The sequence below is a fragment of the Anastrepha obliqua genome, unplaced genomic scaffold (assembly GCF_027943255.1).
Source record: "Anastrepha obliqua isolate idAnaObli1 unplaced genomic scaffold, idAnaObli1_1.0 ptg000009l, whole genome shotgun sequence".
NCBI lineage: Eukaryota > Metazoa > Arthropoda > Insecta > Diptera > Tephritidae > Anastrepha > Anastrepha obliqua.
In genome coordinates, this window is record NW_026562178.1 from 518,092 (window position 1) to 530,136 (window position 12,045).

Consider the following 12,045-nt stretch of genomic DNA (forward strand, 5'->3'; position numbering starts at 1 on the left):
TAAGGGCGCGCTTGCGATAATTCACCCAAACGAGGTGCCACTTTTAGTGTTTTAGCTGAGGAATATCGCCGTTTGTTTAGCAGCCAGAGTATAAGCACGAGACTGCAATCGAGGGAAGGACACTCAGGACAGTGCTGCTTTCTTTGCGAGTAGGATAGTCGAGCGCAATAAGATTTTATTAAAAAAAAATTAGTCATCACGTCACTGTCTCCTAGCGGGACAGAAAAACATGAAATATGAGTTAGATTAAATTATATTGCCGTCATTGCACACAAACTCATAGAATATTTTGTAAATAGCTTAATTAGGGATTAGGGAGACTCCATTATCTCACAATTTCTTTGGTAAAAAGGAATCCGCCGACTTGAGTGAGGAACACGGAGAACATTTTCATCAAAATGTCGCGTTACCAAGAAAGATAGCAACTCACTATGCTCGAAAATTGCTATTGCAGAACTTTTCGAGATGCAGCTGAATTACAGTACAAGAAGAAAACAAACTGCACAAAAAAATTTCCGTCTCAATCAAAACAGCAATAAAAGCTGAAGTGAGTATTTTTGTTTGTAAGAAAATCGTAACTTTAGACTTGGCTTTTTATCTGGGAACTGAGATGTAATAAGCCGATTTTCCATGCGTATTCTTATTATATCAATACCAAAGAATAATAATCATACCTTCTGCTTTTCGAGATGCGGCTGAATTACAGTACAAGAAGAAAGCAAACTGCACAAAAAAATTTCCGTCTCAATCAAAACCTCAATAAAAGCTGAAGTGAGTATTTTTGTTGGTAAGAAAATCGTAACTTTAGACTTGGCTTTTTATCTGGGAACTGAGATGTAATAAGCCATTTTTCCATGCGTATTCTTATTATATCAATACCAAAGAATAATAATCATACCTTCTGCTCAAATATGAACGAGACGGTATCAATAAAACGGTCCGCGGATGACATATGACAAAAGTAATTTTTTTGTTTTTTGGTATGACTGTTATAAGCTTACATGGAAAATTTCAGCGTGATATGTCACATAGTTTGTTTTCTGTGCTACTGTAAACAAGTCAAGCTACAGTGTGTTCTTCGAATTCTCTTTTATGACTTCAATTGTCTCAAAATGTTTTCCACAGAGCGGCAACTTGAGCTTGGGAAACAGGAAAAAGTCACATGGAGCCATATCAGGCGAATACGGTGCTTGCGGAACGATATTAACATTATTTTTGTTCAAATAATCGCGAACAAGACGTGATGTGTGAGCTGGTGCATTATCGTGATGCAAGAACCATGACTTGTTGTCCCACAATTCCTTCCTTTTAAGACGAATGTTCTCGCGCAAACGCTTTAAAACGTCTAAATAATATTCAGCGTTAACCGATCGGCCTTGCGGAAGGAACTCCGAGTGCACCATACCTTCGTAATCGAAAAAATCAGTCAGCATAACCTTAATTTTTGAGCAACTTTAGCGTGGTTATTTGGGTTGATGTACGGCCCTCTTTAAACGATTTGTACCACTGGGAAACACGTGCACGCGATAGAGCAGAGTCCCCATAGGTTGTCTGCAACATTTTTAAGGCGTCTGAAGCCGAAATTTTGTTGGAATAACAAAATTTCAAACAAATTCTTTGAATTTCCATCGTTAAATTCGAAGAACACACTCGAACTTGACTTGTTTACAGTAGCACAGAAAACAAACTATGTGACATATCACGCTGAAATTTGCCATGTAAGCTTATAATAGTCCTGCCAAAAAACAAAAAATTTATTTTTGCCATATGTCATCCGCGGACCGTTTTATTGATACCGTCTCGTTCATATTTGAGCAGAAGTATAGTGCGTGTTTTTTTATGCATAATGATACTCAACCCATTTCGTGGCCACGATACATAAAATATTTTTAACAAAATCCTTTTTTTTTTTCAAATTATAACGAAGTTGTAGTAAAGATATACTAGCACACTATGCCAGGTCGGATCTTTCATATAATATATGTAGAAAATAAATTAGTAAAACTTTTATTTGAAATTTGAAAACATTTATTTCATTTTATTATATACGAAATATTTATGAAACTTTGATTGTTTGATTTTATAATGAATTTCATTTTACCACAAATATTCATATTTTATTGTAAATTGTGTGTAAAAGAGAGATAAAAAGAGCACAAGAGAAAGAGAGAAGGTGAGTAGACACACAGTGAAAGAGTTGAAAAATATGAGAAATAAGAAGCAATATTTTCACTGATTTTTCTTTCATATTAAGTTTGAATACTACACATTAAAAATTAAAAAAAATAGAGAAAATGATTGTGGTCAAAGTCAAATGCGAGGAGAGTGGGGAACTGCAAATACGAGAACTAAGAGGCATATGAATAGCGCAACCAATAAAAGAGTAACGATATTTAAAAGACCACATATTATACAAAAATTTCAAAAACAATTACACTGTAAAATTTCGAAAATAAAATTTATAATTTCACTTATATACTAGCACTACCTTTATAAAATTGTGTATGAATATATATTTATATATATGAATAGATGTATGTAGTAAGACAGTGGTTTCAGCCAAAAAATGTAAAGCAATTTGCGATTTCTCTAAAAAATAATCAAGTTCTCATACATAAAACAATATAATCAAACTTACAATGAAAAAAAACAGTAATTTTAGCAAACCATACTTTAGTGACGCCCCGAAACTCAACAAATAATTGCTACGGGGTCCATGTAATTGTTTTGGTAGTTTCTAATTATTATCTGATTTTATCTTTGCGCGTCATTACAGACGTTTATCTCAGACCTGGAAATAACAAGATCCTTCATATGGAAGACAAAACTTTTTATTGTCGCCGAAGGAATGCAGCATAAAATCTCCTATAATTCTTTATTTTCTCAAGTATTCAAGTTAATATTCTGTTTATTCTATTTACTTCGTTGCCTAATTACTTATTTTAGTACTGGCATCTTTCCAGAGAACATTGCGCGGCTCATTGTTGTAATGAAGAAAAGGCAGTTAAGTGCTTTAATGACGAAACAAAATATCACCATGGGAGTATTCGAACACAAATCCCTTTCTTTCCGGGTACAGCCTTCACAATGCATTCCATTTTATTTTTGCTCGAATATCTGAAGGAAGAAAGTGTGGCTTGCATTTTGAAACCCACCTTTTTTAATATCTTAAAGACCAAAGAATTACGTAAAAGAAATTCTCACATTTAGATCGGCATGCAATAGTTGTAGAAGGACCAGAGGCAGAAGTCTTATCGTCAATAAGAGTAAAGTTAGCTCTGTAAGGTAGGGTACTGGTTCTCCACATAATGCGATAATTATTAATGATAACCATAACGTAGGTAGGTAGGTGAAAGCCACCCTGACACTCCCCAAGTATCAGTAAAGCGCCGATTTTCCTTGTTTATTACTTATGTATCCATGCAATGCTTATGATCCGATATTTGAACGAGAAAAAGTTATGGAGCTCGTTGGTTGGATTTAAACTTTTATAAAGCTCAAGAATTAAAAAAAAATATTTATTTATCAGCTTAACACTTATTTGAAATATGATGAAAAGTATCCCATATGTTATTTTTTGACAAAACTTTGCAAAATGCTTAATATAATTTTGAAACCATTTTTATATTTACCACACTGTGTTCACTTTTGGATGATTTTTAGGAATCATTAAAAAATACAGACACGGCTTGAACTTCAACATTATTAAAGGTTTGCAGACGACTTGTATATACAAGACTTACTTAACTAACTATTCTGAACACTCATGTGTGCATCTTAATTAAAACCCAGAATGCTTCGTTGACCATAAGTACATATGTAAGAATTGGATTATATATAGCAATGATATCGAGGTCATAAAACTCCACCATAATGTTTTGCTCATACATTAAAATACGGTTAGCTTTATTCTAACTCTTTCAAAACTAGGTTTCAAAGTAATATATTACCGATTTTAACCTATTGTAGACTATGTAATAAAGGTAAAGCTCAGGGAGACAATTTTGCACTGACGCAGTAACGACTCTGCATAGAACGAGGAAAGAAGGCCTTACCCGTTATATCCAGCTGTCCCTACTCCTTCTGACATCACCGAAAATGGAACCGCAAACAAACAAAACAGATTCACTTTAAGAAGAATTTATCCACCGAAAAATGCCGAAAGTCACGCACATTAGATATTCGAGCTCTGGGAAATCAAATCTCATTAATACAAATTAATCAACCACATTACTCAATCCATTACTAAATAAATTTACATTGGCAAATAGTTTGTTTTACGCCATGAAATTATTTAACACATGAATATTAATATATTATATATAAGTATATGTTTATGAACATATGTATATAGACAATTTCCATAACATTACTATAAAAAATTAAATTATAAGTAATTTAACTTATTATTTGATGGACAACAAACCAATTTAATTTCACATTTTGTTTTATTATATTGAGTGCCTTAATACAATACATTATTAGCAAATGGTTTTGAATGTACATATGTAGGTACATAACATATCCTATCATGTTTACTATATGAATTATTTATTTTCATATTAAACTAATCGAGTTCTAAGGACTATATTTATGTTGTTCTTGAACTAACTACATATGTAGTTATGTATGTAAATGTATAAATTCGAACAGTGCCTAACAAAATTATTGGCTCATTAATAACATACACTGCATCAAAAAATTGTAAATAGAGCACTGAATTTCGGAAGAAAGTGATCTTTAGGATTAAACGATTTTTGGTGAAAAGTTTTACTCTCGATTAATTGTAACTTTATGAGGATCACATAACTTTAACAATTCTTTGACAATTTCTAACCATTTCCTTTTCATTTGAGTAAACCCCCACATTCCGTTAAACTTAGCTCAAATAATTATGCATACAGCAAAAATATATCGCGAAAATCACTCAATGCTTGCTGTTTTAAATAGTGGTAAATATTTTGGTGACATATGTACGGTTCCTAGGAACCATACTCGTTTTGTTTAGTGCGTTTTTATACTTTTGATCGTAAACACTTCGACATGGAGAGTCAGGCACCAAAAAAAGTTTTGAGAATACCGGTTGATATTAAAAAATTAATTGTAAAGTTAAAGCTAGAAGGAAAGAGCCACGGTGGGATATCAGCAACTGTTGACAGACCATGGCTAGCATTCAATCCGTCGTAAAAACATTTCAAAAGAATGGAACGTTTATCATGGCAAAAGGGAGAGAACGAAAAAAAAAATTGTAATCAGTATACGGAGCGAATAATAGAACGAATGGTTAAAGCTGACCCGAAAATTGGAGCACCTAAGATTGCAGCGAACCTTGAGGAAACTGGCGGACCAGTTGTGAACCCACAAACTATAAGAAACTTCCTGAAATCTAAAGGTTACAAGGCGTGCGTCTCACGTAGAAAGCCATTTATATCAACGAAGAGTGCAAAAAAGCGACTGGAGTACGATGGAGATGACTTTTGGAACGATGTTATATTTATGGACGATAGTAAATACAACATGTGTGGGTCAGATGAAAGAAGATTTGTATGAAGGAAAGCGAATACTGCTCTCAGAAAGGAAAACCTCACTCCTACCCTCAAGCACGGTTGCGGAAATGTAATGGTTTGGGGCACAATGGCGGCTAGCGGTGTTGAAAATCTTGCATTTGTAGAAAGCACTATGGATAAATTTAAATATTTATCTATTCTAAAGGAGAATTTACAGCAGAGCGCTGAAAAACTTGGTCTCGGCTCGGATTTCAGGGTGGTGCAAGACAATGACCTGAAGCATAGTTCGGAAGTTATAAGAACTTACTTGCCTTACAATTGTAAATCTGTGCTCCCACACCTACCCAGTCTCCAGACTTAAATCCGATTGCGCATTTGTGGGATATTTTGAAAAAAAAAATTAGAAAGCACACAATAAAATACAAAAAATATTTCGCCTGATGAAACCAAGAAGCTTGTATGTTCCATGAAACTTCGACTGAAGGGTGTAATTGAAACAAATGGATACCATACGCCTTATTGAAACCTATACATTTTAAGTAAACATTAAATCTCCTTTACTGTTTGTACAATTTTTTTATGTAAAATTTTGAAGATAATTTCTTTTGTGCTATTTTTGCTATGAATATCCTGAATTTATTCGTTACATTTTTTGTTATTGCTTTCACTACGAAATAAAAGATTGAAGAGAGTAAAAATTTTCACCAAAAATCGTTTAATCCTAAAGGTATTATCACTTTCTTCCGAAAGTCAGTGCTGTATTTACAATTTTTTGATGCAGTGTATGCTATCAGATACATTTTGATTTTTATATTATAAAGGGTGTTTAAGTTTTCAAGTGTTTTGAATATAATACAATTTTTAGGAAATTATTGTCATTTCTCTTTATTAGGATAATATTGGTATGGTTCAATTACGTATGGAACAAAATATGGGCCAAATGGCCACCGCGGCCTCGGCGGCACACCTCCATTCGATGGTCCAAATTTTCGATGACGCTGAGGCATGATTGAGGTTCTATGCCATTAACGTGCCGAATTATCTCATCCTTTAGCTCTTGAATTGTTGCTGGCTTATCGACGTACACCTTCTCTTTCAAATAACCCCAAAGAAAGAAGTCCTTGAAATTTAACCACCCTTTATATTGTTATGGACACAAATTTTTATATTTATTATGAACACAGAAGAAGCGAAGGGAATAACCCGGACGATGTACTAGCAACAACCAGTGCTAGCTTATCATCGGCCAACGTGGCATGGAAGGCAAATACTTTGAGAAATTCATTAACTTCACATTTGACTGCCAACAAATAATGCTTCGCTTCGGTAAGTTGTATAGAAGGATACTACATCTACATCATATCACGTGGCAAAAGTAGAAATTTTGCAGAGGGAAAATTCCTGACTTGTAAGGAAATGCCAAGGTCACCCTGGAATACCTCTAGCCTTGCGAAACAGTGTATCATATTTTAAAGCATTCTAAACGAATGTTTAAAGAACACGTATAGACAAAACCGTATGCCGCGAAAGGAACGATAAAATTAAATTGGTTAACAACACGAAAATTGTTGGTTTTAACAAATTTCAATGACACGTATTAGTATCATCAAACATGTTGATGTTGGCAGTGCAAAACTTTCTACCAACATCTTAAAAGACACCTCAGTCGACAAATACTTGTATTGAATCGAGAGAAGCTCTTAAAATAGTTCGATTCTGCAAAAAAGTACAGTACAATCGTGATAGTCCGACATTTCTTAATCCGACACGTTCGGTAATCCGACAACCTCATAACGTCTATGGATGCAATTGGCATTATTTTATTTTGATCAGTCGTAGCAGAGCAGCAGAGGGGGTTGTGTTTTGTTTCCCGACCACAACGTATTTGTCATTAAATTTGAACGACGCCAGTTCTCTCGCGATTTCTGACGGTGTTGATGTGATTTTTTTCTGTCTTTTCGTGTCATTAAATGGAACCTTCGGTAGTCCGGAATATTTGATAATCCGACAACGAGTCGGTCCCGTATGTGTCGGACTATCACGATTGGACTGTAATGTGTAATTTGTCCATTGTTTGCCAGGTGTAAATGTTTTTCTTTGAGCAAAATAATAACACTAAAAGCCTCATACATTCCTACTTATTCGCACTTAAAGTAATGAGCCAATAATTGTTCTGGCTTTTATAAGAATTTTTCCAGATTATATATTACAATATATATTTTTAAGAGATTCGAGTAAATATGATTTGTAATTGTGGGTTCGTAGTTCCAAGTACAGCAAAATATTTTGTTTTATGTGGTGTATACAGACCCTTTAAACTTTCGTGAATGATCCATCTAGCATTTGGAATGAAAAAATTTGAAATTTAAACCAAATATGATCCATAATCTGTCGGGAGGCATCAGTGATTCTTTTTTTGTTTGCGAAAATGAGCAAGACGCCACCTATACAGCAAGTGTTACCGCACCATGTTGATAGATTTTTTGTTTTTCCAAATGGAAGACAAAGACGACCTTTCAGCAGGTAGACGATACATGCGATACAGCTAAACTTCCATTCAATATTTTGTGCGCTGTTCTCAAAAAGGAGATATTCAGAAGAAACAATGATTTCAGTTAGCCGCTTAGAAGCTGCTATTTGGCTATTATTCACCTATTTTTTCTTGGTCGCCGTTAAGAATAAATGGTGCGCCAACCATTCAGAAACGAATTAAGAGTTGAAACATGGAATTAAAGTTGCCATCGGGATAAGTGCCAAAACTCAATTACATGTACTGAAAAAATAGATTGACAGAATGGTCTACTTTAAAGTCAGTCATGGAAGTAATTTTAATAAAATCGTGTTCCCAAGTATAATCGAGAGGTTTATTCTTTCCAAAAAAAAAACATATTAAGCAATATTCAAACCACTTTTTTATAGCCTTACTACTATAAAATCCAGACGCTATTTGTACCACCCTCTGCTAATAGGCAATCGCGATTCATACGCCTTAATATACAATAAATGAACAAAACTTTGCAGCACAATATTTTTACCGAGTGGAACATATTACTCTAGATACATACGAAAAAGATAAATTAAGGTCAACAAGAATTTTTAAGCAATCTCCAGTACAACATGAAATTCTACTGAGTTGATATACTGGACAAAAACATATGCTATTTTCATTTTGAACTAAATTGGCACAAGAAAACCATTATCTTTACCACAAACATTTTTACAAAAAAGGTAGCTGCTATTGAAAAGAAGATAATCATCAGCTAAATGAGTAAGAAACATACAAATTTAACATTTTGGCTTTGCAGCACTGGTAAAAAATTTCGGATCATACATTTTCTAAAATTTTATACTAACACTCTATATTATATATTATAAAAATTGTCCAAAATGGCAATATATTATATCTTGTCCACTCCAATGATGACGCGACTGACATATATTTTTTCATTTTCCTTTTGTTCATAACTTTTGCTCAAACAAGTATGCTTTCAACTTCAACATAACTGCCACGCCTGCTTTTAAATACAAATTCTTTGTACAATACTTTCGTATTGTCTATTGTTCAGAAAAATTCCTTTTCGATTAGTAGGTATAAAAACAAAAATGGTAATGAACTTAAAAATACTGAAAATTTCAAATGTATAATAGATAATTTTTAATACGTCATTAAAGAATCTTCATGAAAACATAAAAAATGACTTTTATGAAGTAATAGTACCCCAAACCCGGAAGGTAAAAATCAATATGCGAAAGACATGCACAATGGTAAGCAACGCAGATGAATAATAAAATATTTGTATTGAACTAAAAAGCGATATACTGTTTGTATGAAAGGCTATAATTATGTACACAACGTGCAGATAAACATACTAGGGCATACTAGCCTGGAAATTTCGAATTTTCTTAACTATCATATTTATGTATGTATATCACTTTACATGTATTTGAAATGCGTGCCTTGACATTTTGCCAGCATGGTCTATTTACCTTATAAAAAGGACATTCTTATTAAAATAGTAAGAGTTATTTTTCGAACCCTTCTATTCTTTTTCCGTACCACCCAATCGGCGTGTTCGAGTACATAAATGTAATATAAAAAGTATGCAAGCTAAAAACAACCTTCTGGATATGGGGTATTTATCAAATAAACAACTATATTTGTATATGTGTACATAAGATACATACATATGTATATATTTATATACGGTTGTATATATATATGTATTTGATATATAAAACGAGAGAAATATATATATGTATATGCATATACATATATATATTCATATCTATAATGCGTATATATGTACATATGGTATGTAAAACTAAAATTATAAAAAAGGAGTACGTACATATATACGAAAGGTTGAATTATGTTTAAATAAATGAAAAAGTATAAATTTATTGTAAAATGTGAATTATGTTATACATGTATTTATAAATAATGTAGTTATGACGTGAAATGGTACTTAAGAAATGTACGAGTATTAAACCCTTTGTTGTAATAAATGTAATATAGTATATACATATAATATGTAAATGTTTATCTATATATACATAAGGTTGTCATATATAAGTATATATATACATAATATATATGTAAGTATATAAATGTATATATTAATACTTCAAAATCGAAATGCAGACAGAAACCACTTACTTGAGTTTGTAAGCGAGTCAATCCTCTTATCCAAAGAATTTGACCAGCTCGTGGTTTTTTATCAGAATCAATTGAGTCAAAACGTTCTTCTCCCAAATGCATGGCATCGGTATATTCCTCGGGGTGCCCACGACCCCATCTGTAAGAAAATACACAAAATATGTGCGCGAAATAAGTTAAAGAACATGCACTCAATAATTACATATATTATATTTGTAAATGCAACGTTTGCTCATAAATATAATAAATTCATTAGTATACCCTCGTGTTCACATAATTAGTCACTTAACAACGTGCGCAATATATTTCAAGCAATATTTTTTTCGTTAATTTTTTATAAAAATATTATAAACAAAACACTTTATAAATTAAATTTCCTAACCCCGTAGAAAACTCGCACAAATGTAACAAAATGCAAAAAACTATCATCAAAATTTTCAACTTTTTACAATAATTTAAATAAATTAAAATGTCTCATGTAAATCTATCCGAAGTGAGAGCCGTAATGTATGTAGCTGTTAGAAGCTCTAAATCTCCTGGCCAAGATTACATTGACGCATGGACAATTAAGCAACCACCGAGAAAGTGCTTGCTATTCCTGGTCCTAAGCTCTATTTGTAGCTTTAGGCTGAGTCACTTTCTTACTCAGTGGAAATGCGATGAAATCATAATGATATCAAAGCCAAGTAAGCCTGGAAATTTGCTTATCTTCCTACAGACCAATAAATTTACTAACAATATACCCGAAAGAATATTTCTTCGTAGATTATTGCCAATAGTGGAATCTCTACTTATTACCGCTGATCATCAATTTGAATATAGGTAACTACATGGAACTCCAGAGAACCGCCATCGAATCGTAAAAACCATTCTCAGATGTCTGGAAAAGAAACAATATTGTTCGGCAGTTTTTTCAGACGTGCTTTTGACAGTGTGACACGCGGGGTCGTTATTTAAAATTAAGGAAACAGTGTGCATCATTACATTTACTCCTTAGACCTCAGATTATATCTTGTTAAAATCAATGAAGATACATCTGATATATGTACATATATGAAGTTAATGCTGGTGTCCCGCAAGGCAGTGTGCATGGCCCAACCTGTACAAACTTTCCTTTCACTGCCAATTTCCGATAAAGGCGGAAAATATACAGCGGCCACATATGCAGATGATACTGCTATTCTTGGATTTGGCTATTCTGCTGAAGAAGCGTCTGAGGTTGTGTAAAATCAGCTAAATGTACTAGAATCTTGGCTCTGCTAATAAAACATCATGGTAAATGCCATAAAATCAGCATAGGTTAATTACCTTTACCTTGAATATAGGAGATTGCCCTAAGGTCAGCTTAAATCAAGAACTATGTACCTCGGGATACACTTACATAGAAGACTAACTTGGCACCAAGACCTAAAAGTTAAGCGTGTACAGCTTAAAATCAAAACAAGAAAAATGTACTGGTTACTCGGTTCCAAGTCTGAACTTCGTCTCAAAAACAAAGTGATTTTATTGAAATAAATTTTAAAACTATTTAGTTTGAACATATGGCATCCAAATATATGGCACCACAAGTAAATCTAATGCTGTCATACTCCAAAGATATCAATCCGAAAATCTAAGGTCGATTACAAATGCCCCGTGGTATATAAAAAATATTCATACATATATATATTGTACATAAAACCCTAAAAAAATAGTGGTAAAGAAATATAAACATAAATAAATATAGTAAAATATATTTAAATCGACTAAGGTGACCCCATAGAACTTATGAATTTTACCACCAGATACATGGTAACAATTTTTACCCTACCAAATATTAACGCACATACTCTCTCCCTTTCACCCAGTGCAAAGTACTTAGGAGTAATTCTGGACTTCCAA

At 33.1% G+C, this 12,045-nt stretch overlaps 1 protein-coding gene across 4 annotated transcripts in view; it reads right to left on the reverse strand.

Moving 5' to 3' along the window:
* Positions 1-12,045, reverse strand: part of LOC129251166 (plasma membrane calcium-transporting ATPase 1) — a 267,827-nt gene that overhangs the window by 108,671 nt on the left and 147,111 nt on the right. For 2 of the 4 annotated variants that reach the window (XM_054890525.1, XM_054890524.1), the window contains one exon: positions 10,165-10,303. In XM_054890525.1, the coding sequence (XP_054746500.1) occupies positions 10,165-10,303 (139 nt within the window). Of the gene's footprint in view, positions 1-2,010; positions 2,065-8,256; positions 8,281-10,164; positions 10,304-12,045 lie in introns of those variants that run through there. The other 2 variants (XM_054890526.1, XM_054890527.1) reach the window with 2 other exon arrangements.